General features: G+C 41.5%; 4 protein-coding genes and 1 long non-coding RNA gene across 8 annotated transcripts; 3 read left to right on the top strand and 2 right to left on the bottom strand.

Annotated features, from left to right (window-relative positions):
• The first annotated feature begins 83 nt into the window (after positions 1 to 83).
• On the top strand, positions 84 to 7,915 carry asb11 (ankyrin repeat and SOCS box containing 11). Of its 3 annotated transcripts, XM_054787169.1 has the most exons (8): positions 84 to 223; positions 1,133 to 1,212; positions 2,010 to 2,117; positions 2,197 to 2,347; positions 2,450 to 2,584; positions 3,827 to 4,015; positions 4,108 to 4,247; positions 7,805 to 7,915. In XM_054787169.1, exons 1-7 carry the CDS (start codon positions 127 to 129, stop codon positions 4,233 to 4,235), a joined length of 888 nt encoding a protein of 295 aa, XP_054643144.1. In that variant the 5' UTR covers positions 84 to 126; the 3' UTR covers positions 4,236 to 4,247; positions 7,805 to 7,915. The 3 variants fall into 3 exon arrangements, with proteins under 3 accessions (XP_054643144.1, XP_054643143.1, XP_054643145.1); XM_054787168.1 differs by lacking the exon at positions 7,805 to 7,915 and having other exon boundaries at positions 4,108 to 4,785; XM_054787170.1 differs by lacking the exon at positions 7,805 to 7,915 and having other exon boundaries at positions 4,111 to 4,784.
• Positions 5,928 to 20,258, top strand: LOC129187623 (lanC-like protein 3). 2 transcript variants are annotated; one of them, XM_054787167.1, is made up of 6 exons: positions 5,928 to 6,534; positions 7,805 to 7,928; positions 9,317 to 9,514; positions 10,454 to 10,661; positions 12,266 to 12,460; positions 20,149 to 20,258. In XM_054787167.1, the coding sequence occupies exons 1-5, from the start codon at positions 6,001 to 6,003 to the stop codon at positions 12,423 to 12,425; spliced, it is 1,224 nt and encodes a 407-aa protein (XP_054643142.1). In that variant the 5' UTR covers positions 5,928 to 6,000; the 3' UTR covers positions 12,426 to 12,460; positions 20,149 to 20,258. The 2 variants fall into 2 exon arrangements, with proteins under 2 accessions (XP_054643142.1, XP_054643141.1); XM_054787166.1 differs by lacking the exon at positions 20,149 to 20,258 and having other exon boundaries at positions 12,266 to 13,838.
• On the bottom strand, positions 9,733 to 15,943 carry LOC129187628 (uncharacterized). The gene is made up of 2 exons (XR_008572443.1): positions 15,634 to 15,943; positions 9,733 to 12,415 (listed from the first exon to the last, which is right to left on the bottom strand). It is a non-coding gene; the product is annotated as an uncharacterized LOC129187628 (long non-coding RNA).
• xk (X-linked Kx blood group (McLeod syndrome)) lies at positions 14,913 to 25,552 on the top strand. Its single transcript, XM_054787162.1, has 3 exons — positions 14,913 to 15,759; positions 20,149 to 20,411; positions 21,339 to 25,552. The coding sequence occupies exons 1-3, from the start codon at positions 15,515 to 15,517 to the stop codon at positions 22,160 to 22,162; spliced, it is 1,332 nt and encodes a 443-aa protein (XP_054643137.1). The 5' UTR covers positions 14,913 to 15,514; the 3' UTR covers positions 22,163 to 25,552.
• On the bottom strand, positions 23,883 to 27,370 carry dynlt3 (dynein light chain Tctex-type 3). The gene is made up of 5 exons (XM_054787172.1): positions 27,238 to 27,370; positions 25,756 to 25,797; positions 25,558 to 25,681; positions 25,409 to 25,486; positions 23,883 to 24,808 (listed from the first exon to the last, which is right to left on the bottom strand). The coding sequence occupies exons 1-5, from the start codon at positions 27,262 to 27,264 to the stop codon at positions 24,732 to 24,734; spliced, it is 348 nt and encodes a 115-aa protein (XP_054643147.1). The 5' UTR covers positions 27,265 to 27,370; the 3' UTR covers positions 23,883 to 24,731.
• Positions 27,371 to 27,994: the final 624 nt, after the last annotated feature.

Raw genomic sequence — 27,994 nt, forward strand, 5'->3', positions numbered from 1 at the left:
GGGCGTGAGGCGGCCATGCGGGGGAGGTTCTTAAGTGGCCACATAAGTGGGAAGGGGAAGGTTCCAGGTTAGTGTATCCCACCCATACTGTTGTGTAAAAGTCCCACTGTTGGGTTACAAGTCAACATGGCAGCTATTCAGACGGAAGTTTCTTCGTGCTTGCAACCATGGCAGAGGCCTTTGCACATCTATGGCAGGCTGGTGTGCAACTCTCTGATGGCTGGTAAGTTTTCACACACACATTGACCTATCCTTCCCTATCCATATTTCACAGATTAATACTATAAAGTACTTTAAATTTTGTGTGGTTTATAACTACTTGAGTTCTCACCACAAAATGTCTTAATTTTTTTATCGTTATGTTTTCTCATTAAAAAAAAACAAGTTTTAAAAATGATTTCATCTGACCTTAATATTGGAAGGTTATAGTGCATATATGTTTATACCATAAACAAATTGAAAGATGCCCACATTGCGGCCAGCTACAATCTGTTTCCAGTTGTCATAAATTAATCAAAATGTAAAACAAAAAGTCCACATTCAGGATGCAAACAAGATATTAAGTGTCAACATGTACTGAAGCATCTATGGTGTGAATGAATGATCTGTAATAGATCAGGAGAAAGGGCTTAAATAAATAAGCTCTGCTTCTTCTTACTCCTTTTTGTACTTGTTGAATTGTGCAAACTAAGTGGATTTAGTTAAGCATGTCTGAAACAAATTAACCATACCACGCCATTAAAAAATAGATTAAACTTAAAATTAAAAGGAAAAAAATATATATATATGTAGCTAAAAAAAAAAAAAAAAAAAGGCTATAATGCCACTGGCTGCACTGCACATACCCGAAAAGAAGCTAATTGAAGTGGATGCATGGGTTCAATAGTGTTAAAATGAGGATATTTATATGGAACTGTAGTCCCAACACTGGCAAATATGTCAGTCATTGCTTTTGTATGTTTTGCATTGTGCTTTTACTTCCAAATGTTTTGTGCCTGGATGTCTATTCCAATGAGTCTTTTAAAGGGCAGATGTGACCCTTAAACTACAAAACCCTGTATTCAAATGATGTCATCTTAGCACAACAATGGAGGACGATAGCGCTTTCTAATTCTGTTCTTTTGTTTTTAAGATTCCTGGTCGGACCGATCCCCCCTGCATGAGGCGGCATATCATGGCAGACTTCTCCACCTGAGGACCCTCATAGCTCAGGTTGACTCTCTTTACATAGCAGTGTCTAAATCAGGGGTCACCAACGTGGTGCCCGCGGGCACCAGGTGGCCCCCCCACGACCACATGAGGTGCCCACAAGCCTGCTTTTCATTCAGGTTTTCAGTTAATAATGAAAGAACAGTAGAAAGAAATGCATTCTGAAATACAAATACAGATACATTTTGTTAATGTTCTGGTAAAACAAGCCTATTCGCTTTGTTTGGGTTTAAAATAAGCTCTGAAAATAAATGTTAGAAAAATTAGCAGCTCTTGGCCGTTTTCATTTTGTAAAAGTAGCTCTCACGAGGAAAAACGTTGGTGACCCCTGGTCTAAATGTAATGGGTCAGTTCAACTGTCCTTCCTGCTTTTTGGAGCAACAATAGTAATGCTTTTGTCTACAGTTGTCCCTCGTTTATTGCAGTTAATTGGTTCCACGCTCGACCGCGATGAGTGAATTCCCCCAGTATAGCAAGGGACGACTGTACTTGCATATTGGAATGCATGAGACAAAATCCAGACGACACAGTACAGTTGTACTAAATCGATGAATTAGAGGAGGAAACAAACAAACACTGCAGTGTAACAAACTCTTTGTTGCACTGCAGGTTTTCTTTCCAGCCAGTCACTAAAGCAGGTAATTTTAATGATCAACACTACTTTCAATTTGAGGGAAGGAACTCATCAATTAAATCACCTGCTGGAAAAGCTGGTTGGTGAGAAAACCTGCAGGGTGTCGGCCCTCCATGGCATGGGTTTGACATGTAAATTAAAGGAATACATTTTATTTCCTCTGCAGGGCTTCCATGTTAACGCACTCACTATGGATGCAGTCTCTCCTCTCCATGAGGCTTGCCTGGGTGGCCATTCCGCTTGTGCAAAGTACCTGCTGGATCACGGTGCAAATGTAAGAACACTTGAGGATGTTGTGACTCCATTGTGAAGTCCTCCATTTGTACTGTCACTGCCTCCCTGTTCTTCCATAGGTACACCAAGTGGCAACGGACGGCGTCACCCCTCTCTTCAACTCTTGCAGCAGCGGTAGTGCCGCCTGCGTGCGGCTGGTCCTGCAGCACGGCGCCTCTGTCCACGGTGTGCACCAGTTAGCGTCGCCCATCCACGAGGCGGCAAAGCAAGGTAAGGAGATTGCGAGCCAGCCCCACGCCCCAAAATCTTAAAGTCTTTCACTTCCTGTTTGTGTGATAACCAGGTGTCTCAATACTTTTGTTTTATCATCAGACCATTCCGAATGTTTGGAGGTGCTGCTGGCCTACGAAGCGCACATTGACATGGAGCTGCCCTCAATGGGGACACCTCTGTATTCCGCTTGCATGGCCTCCGCTGCAACCTGCGTGCATATGCTGCTGCATTCTGGTATCGACTGTACTCCACTGCTGTACCTACATACCTACCTACCTACCCACCCCACCCTACCCTACTGTACTGTATCTGTCTGGTCATCATGCTATTCTATTAGTTATTCTAAAATGTTCATCTAGCTAACATGTAGTTGAGCCTGAATTTCTTGTGCCGGCTGGCTGTTCTTGCAAGTGCTGTTCATTCTTTATGTCTATCGTACAGTATCCACTAATCCCTCGACACTTCGAATTATCACGGGTTTTCAAAAATATATGAATTAATTAATAATCAGTTTTGTGGTTGAATACGGCCGAGAAATATGCATATTAAAGCAATTTTTTCATATTTTTTGCCTAAATTAAGAATTTTCAAGCATAAAATTGGCTAAATGTACTAAAATACAAATAAAAGGCAATATGTAGTATTCTACACTGGTCACTAGGTGTCAGTAATGTTACATTGATGAGACAATAGCCACCGCAGGAAGTACTGTACAGAACAGGAAGTAAAACAGGAAAATGTGCCAGTCTGTATTATGTTGGTCTTGCTTCCCTTATAAGACTAAAACGTTTATCATATTTATGTGCTAAATGTCTTATTTACTCTTATCTCTACTATATTGAGTAATATGAGTGTAAAGGTGACTATAGAGGTGTTATTTCATGTCTAGAGGGTTCTAATAATGTTTAAAGCCTTATTTAGAAGATCATAAACAGGTTTTCTATGCGCTGTGAAAATGCTACATTTATAAATTAGGAATGCTACTTCGGAAATTCACTCATCACCGTCGGGTCTGGAACCAATTAACTGCAATAAATGAGGGATTACAATAATAGAAACACAACACAACCAACCTACTTTACTTTCTGTTCAGTGTTCTCTGCAGCCCATTTTAGAAAACAACATAGTTGGGCTTGAATTTCAATCTATCGGCCATAAATGCAGCGTGTAGTACCTCTATTCAGTTAACTGCAGTCTCTTATAGTCGCCAGGGCGTGATCTACAAAAGCAAATTACCTCCATTCTCTCAAAAACATTAGCATTGTGGCTGTAAACAACCTCCACCAGTATTTTTTTTTTTTTTTTTTTTTACAGCTACAAAATGGCAGTAGCTGCATTTGAAGTATCATTAGTGGTCTGCATCCAGCATCTTGAGCTATCTCTGCATGCTCTTTAAAACAACATTGCCATTTGATCCTATTTAGACTCAGGAATGTATAGCGCAGGTGTTCATTCTGATCTGTATGGTCACGTTAGGAGCAGATGTTGAACTTGGGTGCGGACGAGACAGACCTTTGCATGCCGCAATAAGAGGGGGCGGAGCCACCGTTGTGGACCTCCTGTTGGACTTTGGTGCTAAACAGTGCTGCAGGAACACTGAAGGCCAGACCCCTCTGGATGTAGCAGCACCAAACAGCACAATGAGAGCTATACTACAAAACAGAGGTGAGTTGTTGTTGACACATGCATAGCTTTAAATAAAAATGTTAATTTTCACGAAGTTGTTACAATTCCATTTTCTCTCTCCAACATCCAAGCAGGTCCTTGCTCCCTCTCTCAGCTGTGTCGCTGCTGTATTCGGAGAAGTTTGGGGAGCAGTCGCCTCCATAGAGCCTCCAGCCTTGTACTTCCACACACAATCCAGGGCTTCCTCCTCTACCAGTGACACCTCTGCCATGTATGTTTGTGTGACTTTTTACATTGTATATTTTACATCCTTAAGTATATTTTATACCTCTTTAAATGCAGCAATGCACTGATTTTGTGTGCCTTGGTGTATTTTTCTACTGCTCAAATCCACTGTATACATGCACCATGTGCAAAATGACGAGCTGTAGCAGCCTTTTCAGGCACCATGGACAGCGCCACTTGGGTGTTGTCGCCCTCTTGTGGTGAGAAAGAGCATGTCCTTCCAAGAAATATAAAACAAATACAGCTGAAACTTTAAAGTGGAACATAGGATGCTGGCCAACCTACAATTTCGTAGTATTTCCAGGCATGTTTCACCATAGGAAATAATGTAAAGGAAATTAATCTGTTCCAGGGTCAAACTGTTGCCATCAGAAAACATTTCACAGTCTTCAAGTGTAAACATAACTGCTGTAATCTTAAAACAATAAAACACTTTAATAAAGACTGCCTCGCAGAACATCGCACATCTCATTATTGGACATATCACAAAACATTACATAAGTGTAAAAGTAAGCTCACCATTGTAAAAGTCAGCATAATGCTCTACTTTTAATAACACGTGATGACGCACAAAGCGCCTCCTCTGCTTACCTTGGATACCTCAAATAAGGGTGGGCTATGGAGTTAAAATCATGCCATAACCTCACAAACACCGAAAACATGTTTTACTCATAACCATATTTCCTATCAGATTAATTTATCGCCTGTATCTAGAAGAATTTCATGTGAAGAATTGAATGTGTGTGTTGAGGTTCATCTGTTAGCTGACTTGAAGGGGGGGGGGGGGGGGGGGGGGTCGTCCTGGCGGCCTTAAATTGAATGAACAACGCCGCCTGCAGTTATAGAGGGCGTATTGCAGGTCATTCCTGAGAAGGTTTACTGGATTTATTTGTGTGTGAAACTGAAAGGCGGAAGATTAGTCCCAAAAGTCCACGTGACAGTTTTTGTAGTTTCAGAATTTTTTTTTTTTTTTGCACTTGAAGGACTTTTTCATAATTGAAAAATTATGTTTTGTATTTGGAGACCACACTGAATTTGTTTGTGAATCGTTGGACGTGAGTAAAACAATGTTTTGTGTGTTTGTGGCATGGTTTGAATTCCATAGTGGGCAATACTGCAAATGTTGGTATTGATCCGATACCAAGTAAAAACAGGGCCAGTGTTGCTCATACTATTACACATACTTTTTACTTACATTTTTGAAGATATTTGAGTAATTTTTTGATTTTGCCGTTGATCATGATTGAAGATGATCATGATTTTAAGCAGCCGAGAATTTCTATCGACAAAAAATTGTGAACAATAAAACAATATGATACTTTAACAATATCAACAAAATTATTCCCCTTTCCTTTTTATTTCATACATTTGTTTGAGCAAATAAAGTTAATAGTACAAAATTACTATTAGTTGCATTATTAAAACTACTATTGTCTTTCATTCAAATCATTTTCTATTTTGCACACAAACCCCACTTGTGTACAATAACTTCTTCCCTGAGTTTGTAAACATATTAATATAACAATACAACAATAAATATCAACAACACAACAAAAAACTCAAATATTTGGTGAAATAAACACAGAAGAGAACTGAAAATTATCGACTGAACACGGTAGTATCGATCCAATACTAATACAAACCTTGGGTTCGAAACAATCGACATTTGGATCCATCCGCACCTGTCCTTCGTACCACCGCCACCACCACCGAGCCGTCATCGGCCTCTTCCTCTGGGCATGGAGAACACCCGCTGCTTCGCGAACCGCTTCTCGGACTACAGGGGCGCCCTTCTGCCTGGCCAGGGCGCCGAGGCCGTGGCTCCGGCTGTAGTGGCCACGGTGGACAAGATCCTCAAAAAGGTCCCCGGCGACGTGGGCGACTACGACGGCGGGCTGTACGACGGTCCCGCTGGGGTGGCGTACATGCTGTATCACGTCAGCGAGTGTCCGCTCTTCTCGGAGCGGAGGGACGCCTACCTGAAGGCGGCCAAGCACATCATCGACGTGTCGATGCGCTACGTGGACGCCGAGCCGGACAAGAACATGCGCGCCGCCTTCCTGCTCGGCGGAGCGGGCATCTACGCCGTCGCCGCGATGATATACAAGTCCCTCGGCTTGGCTGACTTCGTCAAACCGCTGACGAAATTTCGCAGCCTGTGGGAAGTGTGTGCGCCCATCCATTTCCTGGAATGCGGCTCTGATGAGCTGTTTGTGGGCCGGGCAGGCTACTTGTGTGCCGCCCTGGTCCTCAGACAAAAGCTGGGCATTGAGGTAAATTCCATTCTGACCTCAAAACACACATTTGAGGGACTTCTATCTCTGCATTAGTCTTAAAATTCTCCTAATGTAGGTTACACCCTCGCCCTTTGGCACGTAATCAGTTCATTTGCCTGTAAAGGCACTCATTTATCAGTTTAATTGGTTCCAAATGATAAGTGAATTTCTGTTAAGTAAGATTCCTTATTTCTATATATCATATTTTAGTAATTAGTCCATAGAAAACCTGCATATGACCTGCCAAATATGGGTTTCAACATTATTAGAGACATCTAGACATGTAATAACATCCCAGTATTCATCGAGGGAAAGGCTTCTTGAGACGTCATCTGTACTTCTGTGAAGAAGGTGTCGGACGTTTCGCTCCTCATCCGAAGAGCTTCGTCAGCGAACTAATAAGTGCTGGTAGCCTAAGCCTTAAATACAGTAAGAGTGGGCGGAATTGGTGTGCCAACACCCTCCTCCTATTGGTTCCTTACACTAAGCCTGGGCGGAGTAGTGGTATAATTCTATCCTGCTATTAACACCTTCGATAAAAGGGAAGTGTCGCTCCCTGAGTTGGGTATGAACGACTCTGATACTGGCTCGTTAGCATCTATTGTTCTGGCTCGGCCCTGGCTTCACCTCATTTGCAAGACTAAGAGCTGTGGGTTTTGGTCTCGGTAACCTGCTGAACACAGGGTCCAAATTAAACCTCAACCTTTTGAGGTTTAAGGGTCCAAATTGAGAGCCTACACAGACGCATCCCTGTATTCACCTTAAAACCCCTATTGCTCAATATAGTCGACTATATAGTATATTATTATATTATTATTATATTACTATATACAGTAGTAACAGGAAAGTAGACATATTAGACAGCATACTTTCTGCAGTAGCTATTGTCTCATCAGTGTAACATTACTGACACTAGTGACCAGTGTAGAATACTACATAGAATACACAACACCTTTGAATGTGTCCTCTGAATGACTTTATATTTGTTTTAGTTAGTTCATATAGCCATTTTTATGCTTGAAAATGCTTACTTTTGTATATATATATATATATATATATATTTTTTTTTTTTACTAATAATAGGCCGTTGTCAACCATTTGAACAGTGATTATCACTGTTTCTCAAAATAAATTAAAGGGAAGCCGCAAAATAGCGGCAAATGTGTCCTATCGGTAGATTTTTGCTACCATTGTTGCGTTTGAGTATACTAGTATGAGCAAACATATCAACATGTGTAATCATATTCTGCTTTTTTTTATTTTGCAGATTCTCAGCAAGGATCAAATCAAATCCATTTGCCAGGCCATCATCGAGTCAGGAAAGCAATATGCCAGGAAGAAGAGGAAACCTTTCCCCCTCATGTACTCCTACTACGGGACAGAGTACCTTGGTAAGAACAGTACTATTGTGTATTAATATGACTCTGTCTCTGGATATCATGCAGCGTGGCAACACATGTAAAGTTATACATTTCCTTTCCTTGACTGCATCGGATGAAAAGATCTGCCAGTAACTATGACACCAACAACTGCACCCCTGCTCTATAGCGATCATTTTTGCACGAGGTCAATACAAAAATGAGTGATGTTTTAACCCTGGAAATGTGGACAAAGCCTGCCTGACGCTACGATCCTGCTGCATGTCGTCTCTAATTGGAGATGACATCAATACGGTTCAATTCTGAGCTCTGTTTTCACCGCATGTCCCAGCATTAATCAAGGAACTCCCACAAGGACTTATTATCTGCTGTATACTTATGATTCTGCACTTCAGTGCACACAAACATGCCCAAGCCCATCAAAGTGCACTTTCTTTTGTTGTTGTTCATAGGCCTGTCACGATAACACATTTTGCTGGACGATAACTGTCCTGCAAATTATTGCCGATAAACGATATTATTGTAACATTACTTTGAGACCATTTTTTTTCATTAATGTAATGATAATATTTGGCATAATAATGCCAGTACACCGTATCAAAAGCGATAAACTAAACTAAACTCCCGAGAGTATTTAACATTGTAATTGGACTGTCAAGAGCGTTTCAATAAAATAAATTAAACAAACAAACAACGTAATAAATTAAACAAAAAGACAAAAAAAAAACAATGAAAATAAAATAGACTGTCTGTCTATTTGAGCAAAAAATGAACTTAAATAAAAATCACAATCATAACCCAAAACAAAAAAAACAGACCCAGTTTCTGTTAAGAAAAAAACACTTCAATAAAAACCACACACAACAATGAAAACAAATAACACTGAGTATCAAGCCTCTGTAAACAAAAATGCACTTCAATTCAATTGAAGTGTTCCTCAACGCATTGTTAGTTAGAATAACTTTTGTCATTCAGCCTGTTTGGTAGAGACCGAGGAGGAAAACAAACAATGTATTGAGGCAAAATTATCGAGTTTGTTTTCATTTATCGTGCGGTTAATTGATTTATTGATTATCGTGACGGGGCTAGTTGTTCACCATTATCTGTAATTGTTTAGCCTAATATACAATATGATGGTAGTGCACAATTCTTTTTTTGTAGTTTCCTATGTATACTTGAGTAGGACTGCTGAGTAGTAGACAACTACATTTCCTAATATATTCTCAATGGGCTGCCCAATGACAACAAGCCAGCCAGTCCTCCAGTCCTTTGTCACCATGCTTGGATGCTTCAAATTGTGTATGCATCAGGGTGTGTGCCCAGCATGGTGCTTCCTTGCATGCCTTGCTTTGGTTTGACTGCATGTCCTCTTTGGCCCCGACCCCCGCTTTCTGCTATAGGCGCCGCCCACGGCCTGTCATCGGTGCTGCAGATGCTGCTGAGCTACCAGGACATGCTGAGCGGGGCCGACAAGGACCTGGTGTGGCAGAGTGTCGACTTCCTCATGAACCAGGAGCAGAACTGCAACTGGCCCGCCGAGCTGGGCGCCATCATCGAGAGGGAGAACGAACTGGTCCACTGGTGTCATGGAGCTCCAGGTACCGGTACTCTTTTTTTTTTTTTTTTTTTTTTTTTTAATTATTATTTTTAACCCTGTTTGACATAATAGAAAATAAGACATTTTACATGTAAATAAGGCTTACAACACAGACCCACACGTTAGCGTTGACAGAGGTGGCTATGCATGGCAATGTAACGTTGCTGACACCTAGTGACCAGTAGAGAATACTGTTTGTGGTTAAGGAGAGACTCACGATGTACTTCATTCGCTTTATTAACAAGCAGAGAACACTTATGCAGTGAAAAGTCACGCAGGAGCTGCTGTCGGCCACAACTCAGGCCAGTCACTTGCACTCTCCACTCCGCTAACACTCAGCTAAACACAGTCAACTCTAGCTAGCTGATGTCACACATGTCACTTTCCCGAGGCCCCGCCTCTTCAAGGCACACACAAGTCACATATTACACTACATATCACTTCTTCTGAATGGCTTGTATTTCTTGCTTAATTTAGGCCAAGAATATGTACAATTTGCTTACATGTACATATTTTTTAACTAATAATAGGCCATATTCAACCACAAAACAGCGATCATTTATTAATACATTTGTGAAAAAATGTGATGACAGTGAGGTTGCAGCAATTACAGGCGATGTAGCGAGGGAGGACTGTACAATAAACGTCAAGGTTGCGCTCCAGTGGTGCAGTTGGCGCTCATCTGTTGGATGTGGTTGGTTGCTACCACACTTGACACCAATGCAGGTGGACCGTAACATTAATAAACCGTACCTTCAATCGTAAGATCACCAAAATGTAATGGGTTTTTACTCGACACACGCACCACCAGTCTGCAGTTCATGGAAAGCGGTTCAGTATTTTTTTCTGCGTCATCCTGCTAACAAACTAAGCAACTGTGCTGCCAGGTGGAATATTAGAGACAGCTCTTCAATCCATGTTGCTATCCTGTGGTGCACAGGTGTGGCCTATCTGTTTGCCAAGGCCTACCTCATCAACAAGAAGCCCCAGTACTTGGACACGTGCATCCGCAGTGGAGAGCTGGTGTGGCAGAAAGGTCTGCTGAAGAAAGGACCTGGCATCTGTCACGGAGTGGCCGGCAGCGCTTATGTCTTCCTGCTGCTCTATCGCCTCACCGGGAACTCTAAATACATCTACCGGGCTCAGAGGTAAGCATCCTATTGTTCTTTTTCGCCAATAGGTACACCTGTACATTCTAATGAGACCCAATACAAAGGCTTTATCAAAAACTGTCTTTACAAAGATAATCCATCCATTCATCCATCCAATCCATCCACTCGACAAAAATATAAAAGCAACACTGTTGTTTTTGCTCCCATTTTTCATGAACTGAACTCAAAAGATGTAAAACTTTTTCTATGTACACAAAAAGCCTCTCTCTCACAAGTACTGTTCACATACAGTATCTGTCTAAATCTGTGTTAGTGAGCGTTCATGATTCATAATCTGTCCACCTGACAGGTGTGGAATATCAAGATGCTGATGAGACAGCATGATTATTGCACAGGTGTGCCTTACGTTGGCCCCTCCAAAATGTGCAGTTTAACTGTATTATAGAGAATAACTCTATTTTGAGAATAAAGTCATACATTTACAAGGAAAAAAGTTGTACATTTCCAAGAATAAATTCTTAAATTTATGAGAATAAAGTTGTAAATTTATGAGAAAAATGTCATAATATCACAATAATAAATTCCTAATTTTACGAGAATACAGTAATATGACATGTCATAAGTGTCAGAGGGAAAATAGAGCATCCAGGAAGGATGGAACCTTTCCTCTTGCTTCAGGCAAGGTTTTATTTCTAACGTGGCAGCAAAACAGAGCAGTTGAGCACAAACACATTAGCGTGTCTAGCCCGATTCACTTAACCTGCCCCCTCCACATGCCCAAGACCAAAGGTCCCATAACACCTCCTTTTCATAGCCGTCTCAGGCAATGCTTGTAACATAAGGCTACGGGTTTTTTCTCACAAATTTCTGACTCAGAAATCTCAGATTATTTTAATACGCTGCCTTAACAGACTTTGCCTGAGACAGCTATGAAAAGGGGGACTTACAGTATGTGACCTCTGACTTTAAGCAAAGGCACCATTATGATTTTTTTCCTTGTAATTTCACGACTTTATTCTTGTAAGTTTACGTCTTTTTTTCTCGTAAATTTATGACTTTACTTTCAAGAGCTCAGATTTTTTTTCCCATTGTGGCCCTAAAACACCGTCGTACATACGCAGATTCGACCAAGAAAATGCTAATCTAAATACACTTATTGTGCACGGCACGCTTATTAATGCCATCAATAACTATAAGACAGTGAATGGAGTGCATTTATGCACATTGCCCATAACTGGCCAGCAATGAACCAAGGCTGCACCAAACCATCTAAAACATGCTTTAAACACCTGCTCAGGCCAAATGAGGCACTTTTACTCATTTTGCGTACAACTGCCCAGCGATACACACCGTAAGGTGACAGTATTGCTATGCTATGTTCCCGCTCGATTATGTATCTGTCAGGCATCAGGGCAAGTGGTTTTAGGTTAGTTTAGTTTGAATATACAGCCTTTTTACACTTGTATGGCAGTTGAATGTTAAAACACTACTTCAAATGTGTAAAGATGGCTGCCTTTGAACTTCTGTGGTGCATTATGATAGCATTATCACAGCGTATGTATTGCAGGTGTACCGAATATTAAAGTGATGCCATTTTATTTCCCCCTCATTGATTTATTTTTTTTCCTTCCTCACCAAAGGTTTGCAGAGTTCCTCTTCACCGAGGAGTTCAAGTCAGGCTCGCGCTCGTTGACCAGCGTCTACAGTCTGTTCGAAGGCCTGTCCGGCACCGTCTGCTTCCTGGTGGACCTGCTGCAACCCGACCAGGCAGAATTCCCACTGTTCACCGTCTTTGAGTGAAGGACAGAAGACGAGGAAAAAGAGGAACACCACAGGTAGACGTCTAAGTGCAGTTGCCGTAGAAACAGATCTTGTTCTGTTTGTGTGTGTGTGCGTGTGCGTGTGTTTTGAAGTGTATGTTCAGCTTTTTCCAGCTTTATACCAGATTCATCCCACTCAGCGTCACATTGTCAACGTATGCTACTAAAATACGAGACAAGTTTGGGACAACGGTGAATTTAAAAAAACAAAAAACAAAAATGTAGCACATTATAAACATGTGCTGTTCTCAGGTGTAATTCAAAGAAATGCACACATGAATTTTAACGGCAATCTCACACACACACACACAAAAAAGAAATGCACACAATGCCTTTAAAAGTTTTCTACCACTTCACCAGCTCAGCACGTATCGTCCACTTGTATTTTGGCTCCTTCATTTAAAAAAGAAAAATAAGTTAAATTGAAAAAGTGGTAGAGAGGTTAAATAGAGGTCATTTATTGTGTTAGTAAGTGCAATATTTTTAAGACTGCGTCTTGTCTGCGTTGTGTTTTTTTTCTATGATGGGTTATCTGTGGAGGCCTTTGACATGTTCACTGTGTCGTCATTGACTTCCAGATAGTGTGTAACGCCGAGCTACCTGTATGTGTGTGTTAGTCTCTAGATTGTGACATCAACTGAGATCACCCTTTCTGAGTTGATTTGTGTGATAATGAGGCCTTAAAACCAACTTGAAGATGACTACAGTTGGTTTAAAAAAGAAAAAGAAAAGAAAGGAAAAAAAAAAGGCCAGTGAATTCAGCAAACGTCAAACCAAAGTTTTTGGATGCTAATCGTGCCTGTTTGTAGTGTTTCTACACCGTGTATGTTTGTGCTGTTTTTTGCACATGTGGCCCGACAAGTCTAATGGATGGTTGTCGTCGATAGTAATAAAGTGTCCAGGTGAAATTAATAAATGGCTCATCGTGTTCTTGAGTATGTACTTGTCAATATGATGAAAAAGCGTATACGGTCCCAAATCATAACCATACAGTCGTCCCTTGCGACTTTGAATTTCGTGGCTTCACTCTATCGCTGTTTTTCAAAATATTTCAGCGCTTTTTCATGATTGACCGCTAGGGATGCGCCCATCAGAGTTTTATGCTGCTGATTCCGATACCGATCATCCGGGACTGAAATTGGCCGATAGCGATCACATGGATTAATTATATATTTTTCAATTTATTTATAATGAGCACTATTGGCCTGGGGTGCCTCATAAAGGGGAAAAGTAAAAAAAAGTATTAAAAAAAAAAAACTGTTGAAAGGCATTTATTGGCATATGCCGATCACATGATTTTTCACAGAAATCGGCCGATACTGATCGAAGGCCGATCGATAGGCGCATTACTATTGACTACCTATTATTAATCAAACACTTTGCATATTTAAGCAAATTTTACATATTACTGGCCTAAATTAAGCATTTAAAGCATAAAGTGGCTAAATGAACTAAAAGAGAAATATCAGGCATTCAGAAGACTCATTCAAATACATGTTGATATGTATTGGTCACTGGGTGTCGGGAACATTGATGAGACAATGGCCACCGCAGCAAGTACTCTGCAATAATGTGGCTCCTAATGTTAACGTGTGAGTCTATATTATGTGTTATTGGTGTCTCAAATGGCTTATTTCTGTCTTTTAGGTCTACTAGATTGTGTAAAAGTGACTATAGGGTTGTTATTTCATGTCTATAGGGCCCTAGATACTTAATTCATCTCCAAGAAAAATTCACATTTGCTGCAGTTCTTAAAAAATATCATAATAAACACTTAATAGAATTACAATAAATATATACATGCAATAATATGTAATAAGGTAATAAATGCGGCCTTCTGTGTGTTTTTATCACTTCATAATTTTTTAATCAACATATTATGTTCATATCAAAACATTTTAACAATTTATTCTCCTGGTATTCCGGTTTCCACATTCCAAAAACATGCATGTTAGGTTAATCGGAGACTCTAAATTGTTCATAGGTATGAATGTGAGTGTTTGTCTATATGTGCCCTGCGATTGGCTGGAGACCAGTCCAGGGTGTACCCCGCCTGTCGCCCAAAGTCAGCTCGGATAGGCTCCAGCATGCCCCCGCGACCCTAAAGAGGAGAAGCGGTATAGAAAATGGATGGATGTTTTAATAAATGACAATAATAAAATATTTAGAAAAAAGTAAACTAAAGGACCTATACTTTGTTTTCTAGTTTTGATTGGTTTAGATCGTTATTTTTTAAAATTTTATTTACTTTTTATTATAATAATTTACCAGAAATGACCAGAAATCAGTCGCTTTTCCTCTTTGAACCCAAGCACGTTAATAATAAAAATCATAATATTCTGCAAAAATAACGAGTATCAATACATTTGTTACTGTATGTATATAAAAAAAATAGCATTCAGTATCGTTGAGGAAAAAAACCCTGCAAGACCCTTTCAGCTAATAGCAAAGATACGGAAACTAAGGTCCAGGGGCGGGGCCAAACTTCTAATACCGGAAGTTCAACCGATCTGCATAGTAAAAGTCGAGTTACAGTTGACCCGTTTTCGACAACACAAACGATGAGTATTTATTGTTGGAATAAAATACTTTATGTGAATGTAAAACTGTGTTGTTGACAAAAAGAAATTACGTTTTAAAATGAAACCACTGTCATTTGTCACTGAAGGGGAGGGACCTATCCGAATACCACATTTAGGAGCAAACGGCCCTTCAACAGTCCATACGACGCTGTCTTTGATGTAAATTCGTGTGCTTTGATGTCAACGAAATGGCTTGCATTACAAAGCCATCGAAAGTTAACGTAATAAGAACCTCCCGGTGGTGTTGCGTGATGCCGCTGTTGGTTATCGTCGCGGGTGTATTTTCAGCTCCGTTCGTGTGTAGTCTACGCGTCTCCTCGCACAACAGCGCCCCCCTTCATCGCGAAGGCCGCTGTGGTCAAATACACCCGTCCGGTGAAAACAGCTCTTGTGGTGACAGCGCGAAGGGTCTGCAGTCCTTCAGGGCGCCATCCGAGCGGCCGACGCCGAATGGCCTCCCCCTCCACACATGGCCGTGTAAGCGAGGATGCGACTGCCCAGTTCCATCTTTGTGTCGGTGTGTCTGTTCACGGCCGAGACCACTGCGGCTATCTACCTGAGCACCACGTACACGTCTTCGGGGGACCAGGTCTGGCTGTCACTCACCCTGCTCTTCACGCTGGTGCCGTCGGTGCTGGTGCAGCTGGCCCTCACCTTCGTCCACCGGGACCTGAGCCGAGACAAGCCGCTCACCCTTCTGCTGCACATCCTGCAGCTCGGACCCGTCATAAGGTCTGTTGTCTGTTTTTCGCTTTTCAAAGGTTTTTAATTCAGCTTGAAAACAAGCAGGGGGACGGGTTGTGCGCGGTCTAGCTCTGTGCACATCGCGCGCGCGCTTGTACTGCACTGATTTAATGCACTACAGCTGATCAATACACACATTGATATGTTCTACATGCACTCAAAGGACACACAATTCGCTACACAATCTCAATGCAAGGTATTATCTTTACAACAGATAATGTTGGCACTGTCTGCCTGTACAGCTGCAGTGCGTCATACTGTTGTAAAAAAACATGTTTCTAAGTAAGTTACAGTAATATTAGTGTACTTCCTGTGCCCAAAGCCGATTTATTCATTCATTCATAGTTTATGACTGCTGACCGTGCGATGCAGTCCCATCACTTAGAATGCAACATCTGTGTACAATGTATACTGTAATAATACGACCTGCTGCTTCTCTCCAGCTTCTCACATGTGTCCATCGGCCTCTGAGATGGGAATGATGATCCTAATCCTCCCATGATGTGAAAGTGTTTGTCCCGTCCTGATTTCTTATTTTTTGCATGTTTGTCACACTTAAATGTTTCAGATCATCAAACTAACTGAAATATTAGTCAGTGACAACACAACTGAACACAAAATGCAGTTTTAAAATATTTTTTTTATAATTAAGGAGAAAAAAAATCCAAAGCTACATGGCCCTGTGTGAGAAAGTGATTGTCCCCTAAACCTAATAACAGGTTGGGCCCCCCTTAGCAGCAACAACTGCAATCAAGTGTTTGCAGTCATTTGCAATGAGTTTCTTCCAGCGCTGTGGAGGAATTTTGGCCCACTCATCTTTGCAGAATTGTTGTCATTCAGCCACATTGGAGGCTTTTCCAGCATGAAGCGCCTTTTTAAGGTCATGCCACAGCATCTCAATAGGATTCAGGTCAGGACTTGGACTAGGCCACTCCAAAGTCTTCATTTTGTTTTTCTTCAGCCATTCAGAGGTGGATCATTGTCCTGCTGCAGAACCCAAGTTGGTTTCAGCTTGAGGTCACCAACAGATGGTCAGATATTCTCCTTCAGGACTTTTTGGTAGACAGCAGAATTCATGGTTCCATTTATCACAGCAAGTCTTCCAGGTCCTGAAGAAACAAAACAGCCCCAGACCATCACACTACCACCACCATATTTTACTGTTGGTATAGCGTTCTTTTCCTGAAATGTGGTGTTACTACTTCCAAAAAGTTACATTTTTGTCTCGTTAGACCACGGAGTATTTTCCCAAAGGTCTTGGGGATAAGCAAGATGGCTTTTGGCAAACTCGAGACAAGCCTCAATGTTCTTTTTGTTCAGCAGTGGTTTTGGTCTTGGATCTCTGCCATGCATGCCGTTTTTGCCCAGTGTCTTTCTTGGTGGAGTCATGAACTCTGACCTTAACTGAGGCAAGTGAGGCCTGCAGTTCTTTGGATGTTGTTGTGGGGTCTTTTGTGACCTCTCTGATGAGTCGTCGCTGCGCTGTTGGGGTAATTTTGGTTGGCTGGCCACTCCTGGGAAGGTTCACCACTATCCCATGTTTTGGCCATTTGTGGATAATGGCTCTCACTGTTGTTGGCTGGAGTCCCAAAGCTTTATAACTTTTTCCAGACTGATTGATCTCAATTACATTCTTTCTGGAAGGGGTCAATCACTTTTTCACACAGGGCCATGTAGGTTTGGATTTTTTTCTCCCTTAATAATAGTTTCATTTAAAAACTGCATTTTGTGTTCAGTTGTGTTGTCACTGATTAATATTTAAATTTGTTTGGTGATCTGAAACGTTTAAGTGTGACAAACTTGCAAAAAAATAAGAAATCAGGAGGGGGGCAAACACTTTTTTACACCACTGTGTGTGCGTGTACGGTGTATACAGTCATACAGTATATACGTTTATATGGTATATACATGTTTGCACGGTATGTTGAGGCTCTGCTGGGAGGATCTGACCATGTCCTTCCCATTTCCTCAAGTGTGCACTCCAGTAGAGAGGGGCTACATGTTTCCTCAGTGAAGAACACATCTAATAATAGCACGTGTCACCACTGGCCTCCTTATCTTTGCAAACAGAGAGGAGAAACCGGCAGCATTCGCCTTATCGCAGCCAAACCCCCCCCTCCGAGGAATGTCCAGTACACAACAGTACACAAGGACAAAAAAGTCAGCACACACGTCTTAATCAATGTATCAATGGTAGTGAACGAAGGTAGTCAAAATGACATCATGGCATAACCCCCTCTGGGTTGTGCTCACAATGCTTTGGGAAAAATCTTTAAAAAAGAGGGGTTGTCATCTTGTCAGTATCATCTTATATTAGGGTCAATGCACTTTCTTTTAGATGGCGGGAAATACAAATGAAAGCAATATATCATATCACTTTGTTCTGAATGTTCTGAACTTCCTTTTCCAAGAGTTCTGTTCATCATCAAACTAAATGAAATAGAATACATTCTCACTATGGTGTCTTGTATCAACCATTTATTGTTCTTACAGTAAATAACATTTGTGGCGCCCCCCTGAAATTTCACACACATGTACTTGTAAGTCCCCTAAAGCTATGTGTCAAATTTGGTGGTGATTCGCCTAAACACCCAAAAGTTACAATGGGTGTTTTGTAGAACAGTGTGAGAAATCTCAAGTCCATCCGCCTTAGTGGGGTTTAATAACAGCGCCACCAAGTGGTGTATTTTTCAGAAAAGTAATAGCACAGGCAACACAGCAGGGGTGCATGTTTTGACAAATGTTCACCCTTTAGTGTGGGGCAGTTCAGGAGTAGAAGAGTCAGTCAACGGGGTGTCATAACGGGGTGTCACTGCAGTTCCATAAAGTGTAGGGTTGAGTTGCATTTAGGTAAAAACGGAGCAAATGTAGCTGAGGCAGTTGTGTGCGTCTGCCGTGAAGTAGAGGCTGATTAACAGACTGTCAGTGACGTTTGAAGCCTTGGCTAGCTTTATGGTCCTGGCATGGCACCCTATCAGCGCTGCTTTGCCTTATGGTCCAAACTGTGGCCTGTGTGCTGCTGCCAAGATGACTGGCTTGCTGCTCTGCAGACAAACAGGAGCAATGTGTTTATATTCTGAGAAATAAAGGCTGGACAGTGTTGACATACGTAGTTTATAAAAATGTGGAAACATTGTCAGACCTGTAATCAAACCTAACTAGTTTGGCTTTGTCGGCGTGAGGCAAAGTGAGTGCGCTACTTGGCTGCAACCAGCAGAGGCGCTGTTGGTTTGTTGGTTTGGTCTCATCTGGTTTCCTGTCTGAAGAAGTCAGCATGACGTCAGATTTCCAAAGTGGCACCAATTCTTCTGCTCAGTGCTCAGTTTTCTTCCTTTTGAAAGTAATAGATGATGAGAATGTTGTATGGAGCCTGAATATAAGACAAGCCCTCTTTTTGATGATCTATTTTTGGGGAAAAATACAGTTTAAGACAAAATACATTTTAACACACTTGAGACACTTTTTTTTTTTTTTTGACATCTCTGTATCGCAGCTGCTTCTCTTCAGGTCAGTGGTGTTTGTGTTCGGGACAGGACAAAAAACTCAGATTTGCTTGTGGGGAGAAGTCATTTGATGTCGCATTTTCCAAATATTTCAACTTCTTCATTCATGTTCTTTCGTCTTTCATAATATTTTGACTTCCCCCAACCTAATATTTAAAAAATGACAATTTTATTTTGTTTTGTAATAATAATAATATTACAATTTTATTCTCATAAAAATTACAGCTTTTTTCCCCTTTTATGCTTTGATGTGAATTTATTTCCCCCAATTATTTAAACTTCTTCTTTTACATTTTCTCCTGGTAATTATTACTCTACTCCTATAGGATTTTGGACATTTTTATCCTATGTACTTTTTTTCTATATAACTCAGCCTAATTTTCCAGAAATTATAATTTTATTAATCGTTTTGTTTGCCACATAACATTAAGTTTTTTTTCTTTAATATTTCAACTTCATGCCACCCAAATGATGTTTTTTTCCCTCACAATTCGAGGTTATACTTTTTAAAATTACGACTTTTTGTTGTTGTATTACAACCTTTAATAAAACTTAATTTAACTTAATTCCTGAAAAATTACTGTTGATTTTTCCATTTTTGATGCGTTTTTTTTTTTTTTTTTAATTGTTATATTGTGTTTTTAGAATATGCTGCATGCCACAAACGGCCAGCGGGCCGCACTTTGGACACCCCTGGTATTACATCAGAGCGTGATACTGCTTACATTTTTTGTAAGTCAACCTAAAGCAGAGCGACTGCAAACTACAACCACAATAATAAACACATTGTTACATGAATACCTCTCTGACGGTGTCATATCAATATCATTTACGTGAGTGTAGTCAGAAGTTCTGTCTTGTGTGCACTTTTCAGGTGTCTGGAGGCGTTCTGGCTCTACGGCAGCGAGGGCCGCGTGGAGGAGCCCTATGTCAGCATCACCAGGAAGAAGCAGTTGCGCCGCAGGGGCCACACTGAGGAAGTGGAGCATCAGGTGGGACAGGCTGAAGGCAAGCTGATCAGGCACCGGGCGGCGTTCGCGCGCACCTCCGTCATCCAGGCCTTCCTGGGCTCCGCCCCCCAGCTCAGCCTGCAGCTCTACATCTGCATACTAGAGCGAGGCCTGTCTGTCGGACGAGGTGAGAAGGGGACGCCCACGTGATGGGTGGTACCGGCTCATTGAGCTCTGCAACAGCAGATGAGTGTCTCGGGGTCTTATGTAACTGCTGCTGATGTCGTGCGTGTGGGAGATTATGGCTCTGGAGACCAAAATCTGTCTAAATCAGGCGTGTCCACAAGGGGCACATACTGAAAAATGAAAGGACGCAAGGGCCACTCTGATTTTTTTTGTAAGAAGATATGCTAGGAAGTTCTATATATTTTTAAAAGAGCTGCATGTCAGCCTTGTGATATCGGTGAACAAGCGTATTATTAGTAGGAACTTTGTTCTTTGCTCGTTCCCCCCCACCCCCATTTTTGCTGGGCTGATTTTTTTATCCCCAAATATTTCTACTTTCTTCTTAAATAATCTTTGAAAATTTTCTTCTCGTAATATCCTGACGTTATTCCCGTAATATTTGGACTTTATTGCTAGATTTCCCCCAACCTAATTTTCTGAACATGACAGCCTTGTTTTGTTTCGTTTGTTTCTCATAATATGACGACTTAAAAAACAAAATCTATTTAATATTTCAATTCGAAGCTACTAACATGACATTATTTTTCTCATAATATTATTGATTTTATTGTCATAAAATTGCAACCTTTTTGCTCATTACCATACGACTTTTGCTCTTCATATTTTGTCTTCATTCTCGCAAAGTTTTTTTTCCCTATTTTTTCATCTGTTTAAACTTTCTTTTTTTTTAACCCGTGATAACCAACCATGACTCTATACATTTTTCCGCAACCTGGTTTTCCAAAAATTACAACTTAACTTAAAAAAATATCTTTCTTCAATATTTGTGAGATATTTGTAAAATATTTGCAATGGCCATGTTTGCCATTATTTGAACTGATATGGTGATTTGTGTTGTGGCGTTGACCCTTTGTGTTTGTGTGTCCAGTCACTCTGATGGTCATCTCGCTGCTCTCCATCGTGTACGGAGCCCTGCGCTGCAACATCCTGGCCATCAAGATCAAGTATGACGACTATGAAGTGCATGTGCAGCCCATGGCCTACATGTGCATCATCCTGTGGCGCGGCTTTGAGATCACTACCCGCGTTTTGGTGCTGGTCCTCTTCAGCTCCGTGCTAAAGATATGGGTGCTGCCTGTGGTGGTCGTCAACTTCCTGCTCTTCTTCTTCTACCCGTGGATCCTCTTCTGGAAGAGCCACTCGCCCTTCCCGGAGAACATCGAAAAGACGCTGTCGCGCCTGGGCACCACCATCACGCTGTGCATGCTCACCTTACTGTACGCCGGCATCAACATGTTCTGCTGGTCGGTAGTGCAGGTGAAGCTTGCCGACCCGGACCTGATCAGCAAGTCTCAGAACTGGTACCGCATGGCCGTGTTCTACATGCTGCGTTTCATCGAGAACGCCTCGCTGCTGCTGCTGTGGTACATCAACAGGACGGACTTCTACCTCTTCCTGTGGGCCCCGCTGATTATGTCCCTGCTGCTGCTGGCCTACACCTTCGCCGTATTCTTCATGCTGGTCTTCTACCAGTTCTACCACCCGTGTCGGAGTCTCTTCACCTCCAGCATGACTCACGGCATCAGGGACTGTTGCGCCCTCCTCTGCCTGCCATGCAGCTCTGCGGAGGAAGGCGACAAGCCCGGCAAGGAGCCCGGGGCAGCTGACGATGACGTGCGCTGTGACATTCCTGAAGACACGCACGGCGCAGACACGGTGAACGGCGACGTCGGCCGTGCTTTGTCGCCTTAAAAGTGCCGTTCCGGTTCCTCCCTAGGTTTACACATCATCCAACTTTTTTCTGTGTGGGCAAAAGTATTGAGACATCTGACTGTGAACACTTCCAGGAAGTGGAAATGGAAGACGGACTTTGTCACCCTGTTTGCGATGTGGCTGAGTGACTTTTTTTTGTCCATTTGTGAGGTCACGGATGCTCACCGTCAGTGATCTCGTCCACCCCAAAGCTGGTTCTTGTGTAGTTTTTCCACACCAAACTCATCCAAACATGCCTTGTGATGGACCTTGCTTTGTGCACAGAAAAACTCTGCCTTTTTTCAGCATTAATGTCGCCAATGTGGGATGGTAGAAGATGAATTCAATCCTCCGTTTTTACCCAGACTGTTCTCACAAGCTTTAAATCACAACCCCCCCCCGACTCTACCTTGAAAAGCCCACATTTGTTGTACCTTTTCTTGTATGAACAGCACCAAGGTAGAATGTGAATGTTAAATTCCACCCACCGTTGTCCCCCAAACTGCTCACACAATATTGGAATTAGAATTAGACACTTCAATACTGCCTGTAAAAGCAGACATTCTCCACCTTTTTTCATTGTTTTGTACAAACAGCACCACATCATAACCCCCCATTAAGACTGCCTTGAACAGCCAACATTTTTTAGCCTTTTTTTGTATAAACAGCACCAATGCAGAATGTGACGGCTGAATTCCATGCGCCATTGTTCCCCAATCTGCTCCCGCAATGTTGGATTTGTAAGACTTGCATCCTGTAAAAGCTGACTTGGTTAAATGCTTCTGCTGCAGCTCTTGGTTTTGCAGGAGCTCTTGCAGGTGGTCCAAAGATGAGTCCAACTCATGATTAATGAATTAAGAGGCATAGCCCAACACTTTTGCCCATATTTGGCATGCAGCTATGTGTGCATGGAGCCTCCTGTTTTCAACCCCGCTTTTATCGGTTTTATGGCTGCAAGCAACCAGCGATGAAAGCTTTAGAATACGTGCTGCTGTTGTGGCACACAGTATTTGTGCTTGAAAATCACTAAATACTGTATATAACACTGATATTTTTGGCACAAACGATAAAAGAAAATCGATCAAAAATCCCAAGCAGGGATTGTGAGTGAAAATGATTTCATTGCATCCTTCCAGCTTCTTGTCTGTCAGCTGTGTGAAAAGAAATTAATTTTGTATGGAGAAATGTATTTTTGCTTTTGTTTCAGTGATTTTGTTGTTTATTGCACAGGTTTTTGGAGCTCAACCAGATGGAGTGGCGTGAAAGGATGAAATACTGCTTAAAAGATTCAATAATTGTAAGTTTATACTTCAACTACTTATTCTTACATTACCACAGTCCTATGATGCCCTCAAGTGGCCAAAAGCAGAACGGCACACTTCATTGATGTGCAGTTATTGTTTATCGCCTCGTTTATGTTCCCCAAATAGCCACCAGTAAGTGAAATCCGCGAAGTAGCCAACTGTGTTTGCAATTATGTTTTCAGGCATGAACATTTTCTCACATTTGTCTCTTGTTTAAACACTCTCAAAGTTGAAATTTCTTTTGAAATTGAATGATCAATCTACAGAAATTAAGTGACTCAAGTGTATTCACTCCATTGACCGTGCCTCGTACTGGCGCCATTCAGCTGTAGCGTTTTTGTGTCTTGTTAAAACACATTCCTCCTGCCTTCGTTCTCCTCCTCGAAACAAAGATTAATTTAGCCAGATAGCTTCTTCGATTGTTTATTGGCGGTCAGCAAGCAGCTCACAGTTAGCTAGTTCGCTAGCGACTATTGACCACAACAGGAAACGACACAAAGGAGGTTGATTGACAATGGTCTACAGCCAATCAGGACGCAGAACACAAAAATACAATCATGATCGTTTTCTTGGTCAATTCATCTGAAGTTTGTTGTTTCAATTAACGGAGTGATCGTGAGGCCGTAGATGGAGCAAATGAATATGAAGCCTACCTTTCCAAAGTCAAAGCTGATGTGTGGCTCAAACACAAAGATAATAGCTCTGCTTGCATCAATGACATAAGGAAACTAAAATATATTCACATTTCAGAGGCTGAAATCAGGATATTTAAATCCAAAAAATGATTACTGGATTACCAAAATAGGTGTCAATTAGTTGGGTAATGGATTAATGGTTGCAGCTCTACAAAGGATGTAGGTTATTTATAAGGGGAAATCACCTTTATTTCACTAGAGACACTGTTCAAATCAACAAATGTACACAAATTCTGACCATACAAGTAAACATCTCAAAATCTTTCTACATTTAAAGTACTATCACAACATGAACAGTAGTTTGGTGAGTCTTCCAAAGCCTGCAGCCGTTTCAGCGCAGTTTTATTTTGGAATGTAATGAATGAGACGTCACAAAAAGCTGAGGGATCGCCGCAGGAAGGGTTTGATTCTTTGCTGACCACAAAGTGACTCCCGGAGGCGTCGGAATGATCACACAAAAGAGCAACACCGGGCCTCATTGTTGCATCCTGAACGTGCTTCCTTCCGTTTGCCCTGAATTGGAAATAAGTTACTGCCAAAGTTGAGGATGATAATGGGCGGGTGATGGCGTCACAGCTGCAAGGCCACGGCAAAGACGCACACCACGCAATACATGGTGCGGTTCTCCCATCGGACTGTGCAGCTTCCTAAAAGACACATGGCATTAGAACATCCAAGTATGACAGGACAGCCCTGCTATTTCTAAAGGACCTGCTGCATTTTATGTTTGATTCTGTGTACAAAGAGTATAAGTGTGATGATAACCATAGAACGGGGAACCGAACTTAACTGCACATCTCTGTACTGGCTGCTCAGTACAATATGGCTAAAGTGACACTATGTTGACATCAATAAGTGAGTGAAGAGACAAGCGTTAACTACGCACTCGTTATTGGCGACTTCATGTCTTAAGTGTTTTTTTTTGTACATTAGTGCCGTTAACTTCTTTTTACACCTGCATAAAAGTTAAAATGTTAAATCCTACAGGAAATATTGCATGCAAGAATACTACTGCTACACTTTTAATTGCATTTTAATTTTATTATACCGTGGTTAACTTCTTTTTACACGACCGTTAACATTACATTGCCACTTAAAACATTGCCTGTATAGTCAATTAAGGTTTACGATGGCCACAGTTTGACCCTGGAACAGATTTTTTTCGATTCCCATTATTTTCTATGGCAAAAATTGCTTTTAAGTCCAAACCAAATGGAAGTGGACCAGCATCCTGTGTGCTTACTTACCGTCCGTGGTGTTGTCCCAGTAGCAGGAGTTGGCCGTGTGGAGACTGGCACTGCTCTTCTGCATGATGGTGCAGTTAACTACCAGAAAACACCCACTTCTGGTGAACCACGCCAACGCAGCATGCACAACTATGTACGTTATGTTCTACCTATGTACTTGAAAGGCCGGCCTTGCTTGACGAGGTGAGTCAGAGAGCGCTCCACGATGCTGGCGGTCCACTGGTTCACTTTACTTTGGCTGTAGTCCGTACCGCCGATGACGCCCTCTATGCACTGCAACATATTAATATGACTTAATAGCACAAGGTTTATATAGTATATATATTATACTATATTATATACTATACCTCTTTAATGCTGTTACTGGCATCATCAGCATTGAAGACCACCTACAGGTTAAGCGCAGCACATCAATGGAATCCGTACCACCCATTTTGACATCAACTTTGTGATTAAGGGCAAATAAATTAGTAGAAAAACACATACACACAATTTTCATGTTCATAACTCATTTTTTTAAATGAGTTTTTGGCAGTGTCTTTTTTTGGAACTTTGACATTGAAATTGTACGTATTGAACAATACAAACAAAACCGTCAGGGGGACACACTGCTGGACAAAAGCCCGAAATGAGTTACAAACGTTGGTGGTTCCGATTGCTTTTTATGTGAGGTTTTGATATGTTCATTGAAATTCGTCTATTGTAATGAAATTGTGTCCGACGTTAATTTCAAACATTAGTCCGCTAGATCTGGCGACATTCCGACCCCCCTTGACGACCTATTTTCTCAACATGGAGAGCCGTTGGGGAGTTTTCTGGTATGTGGGGACTGCACGTGAAAGCACGTATTGTTCTGCGTTTCGTGTTGTCACTGAGCAACAGCGGGTGCTGCTGACGGGTCCGCCCCGCCCAAAGGCAGTCACAAGCCGTATGAGGTGAGACGGCGATGTGGAGCCAGTGTGTGGAGCTCCACACGTCGAAAGTTTAAATGAATTGCGCATGCGCGATGCCGCGGGGGTGGAGCTCACCCTGTTCTACACAACGAGATCGAAAACGCAAACGTAAGCCTGGATAAGAGAGGAGGGAGTGTTTATATTTTATTGTTAGTCTCCTATTTATTTGTAAAATGATGTGGATTATCTTGCAATTCTTGGGGTAAATGTAAGTAACTGATAAACCAGTTGGTACTGCATATATTCACCACAAGAGTGTGCTACTCACGAAGCACACTGAATCATGTTCAATGTGAGCCATAGAATAAACACAGCATCACATGGACTAATATACTTGGGAAACAAAAACAATCACAATCACATTGTACAAAACATTGTTTTTGGTGCTTAATTGTTTCCCAATTATATTTGTGCGTGTGTGAATGTATAAACGAGATGAATTAACTTAAATTTCTTTGTAGAAAGGCGCTTTATGGAAGTAAGTACATTTACTTCTATTCATTTATAGCGCAGCCTTGACCCATCCAATATGGCGGCGACGTTGACGTACGGCTCAGCGCTCCTTGCGGCGTCTGTCTATGTCTATGGCTAGGACTGTCCCCTACGTTCGTTTTTCAAAATAATTTTTAGGCCAAACAACAATAATTCACTAACGGTGTTACTATAATCCAGTTAGAGCAAAAACTGTAATTCCATTTTGCCAGTTTGTTAATCGATTTAAATGTGTTTTCAAGCTAAATACAAAACGTTAGCAAAATCAAACTAGGTCATGTGACCCCCTTGGCAGACTGTGGCGTTGAGATCCTCCTCGCCACACCACGTCCTGGGCTAACATATTTTCCATCAGCCTTAAAACGCAGGTAAGTGCATATTTACCTCATCGCCAGAGTTATATTCCTCCATTTCTGTCTGGATTTCTTGTGTCAACACAGCCGCTTGTTAGGATGTTAGCGTTAATCTTAAAAGCCAACGAGTGCAGACAAGAGACCACTGCTCATAGTTAGTTATTACTATGGCGCCCCCCAGTGCCTGTATGCGGACACAACAGCCACCAGAAAGTGCGGGCTTTTTTTTTGCTAACATGTTATGTAGTTTAATACCGATTCAAAGAAATCTCAATTCGCCATGCTTTTATTTTACATGTAGTGAGAGTAATACATAAAAAAACACGATTATAATGTTTTTTTTAACCTTCTCACATTTCTAGGTACAATACATCTCTGTAATCTAATGAACTTTGATACATGTACAGATATGTAAACAATGTTACCTTTTTTTTAATTAGTCCAATTTTAGAAAGGGTTAAAGCAGTGGTTCTCAAACTTTTTGCACCAATGCCACCGCAAACGTTTCCTTCCTTGCAGGTCTTTCAGCGTACCACTAGATGGTGCTGGCGCGCCACTAGTGGCCTTAACATGCATGAAAACGCACCAAAATTTGCAAGCGCGCCAGGTCTGGCGAAAAATTTGATATTTCAAGGGTCCCAAACACAAACATCGAAAATTTAAAAGAAATACAAAAAATAGCCACAGAGACAAATTGGCTCGAAATGTTTTATAGTGGCTAAGGTCACCCTCCAGTCCATGACTGTGTGTATATAGCAACTCAGACTGCGCCCCCTGCTGGATAAATG

The sequence above is a fragment of the Dunckerocampus dactyliophorus genome, chromosome 9 (genome assembly GCF_027744805.1).
Source record: "Dunckerocampus dactyliophorus isolate RoL2022-P2 chromosome 9, RoL_Ddac_1.1, whole genome shotgun sequence".
In the NCBI taxonomy this organism is placed as follows: domain Eukaryota; kingdom Metazoa; phylum Chordata; class Actinopteri; order Syngnathiformes; family Syngnathidae; genus Dunckerocampus; species Dunckerocampus dactyliophorus.

Bases quoted from the DNA above. Each gene is read 5' to 3' on its own strand.
- xk (XM_054787162.1), top strand. From the start codon at position 15,515: ATGCGACTGCCCAGTTCCATCTTTGTGTCGGTGTGTCTGTTCACGGCC. The intron at 15,760-20,148 runs GTCTGTTGTCTG...TGCACTTTTCAG, and splicing joins CAGCTCGGACCCGTCATAAG to GTGTCTGGAGGCGTTCTGGC. The intron at 20,412-21,338 runs GTGAGAAGGGGA...TTGTGTGTCCAG, and splicing joins AGGCCTGTCTGTCGGACGAG to TCACTCTGATGGTCATCTCG.
- LOC129187623 (XM_054787167.1), top strand. From the start codon at position 6,001: ATGGAGAACACCCGCTGCTTCGCGAACCGCTTCTCGGACTACAGGGGC. The intron at 7,929-9,316 runs GTAAGAACAGTA...TTTCTGCTATAG, and splicing joins CTACGGGACAGAGTACCTTG to GCGCCGCCCACGGCCTGTCA. The intron at 9,515-10,453 runs GTACCGGTACTC...TGTGGTGCACAG, and splicing joins CTGGTGTCATGGAGCTCCAG to GTGTGGCCTATCTGTTTGCC.
- asb11 (XM_054787169.1), top strand. From the start codon at position 127: ATGGCAGCTATTCAGACGGAAGTTTCTTCGTGCTTGCAACCATGGCAG. The intron at 224-1,132 runs GTAAGTTTTCAC...TTTGTTTTTAAG, and splicing joins GTGCAACTCTCTGATGGCTG to ATTCCTGGTCGGACCGATCC. The intron at 2,118-2,196 runs GTAAGAACACTT...GTTCTTCCATAG, and splicing joins TGCTGGATCACGGTGCAAAT to GTACACCAAGTGGCAACGGA.
- dynlt3 (XM_054787172.1), bottom strand. From the start codon at position 27,264: ATGGAGGAATATAACTCTGGCGATGAG. The intron at 25,798-27,237 runs GTAAATATGCAC...CTTAACCTGTAG, and splicing joins AATATAACTCTGGCGATGAG to GTGGTCTTCAATGCTGATGA. The intron at 24,809-25,408 runs GTAAGTAAGCAC...TGTGTCTTTTAG, and splicing joins CTGGGACAACACCACGGACG to GAAGCTGCACAGTCCGATGG.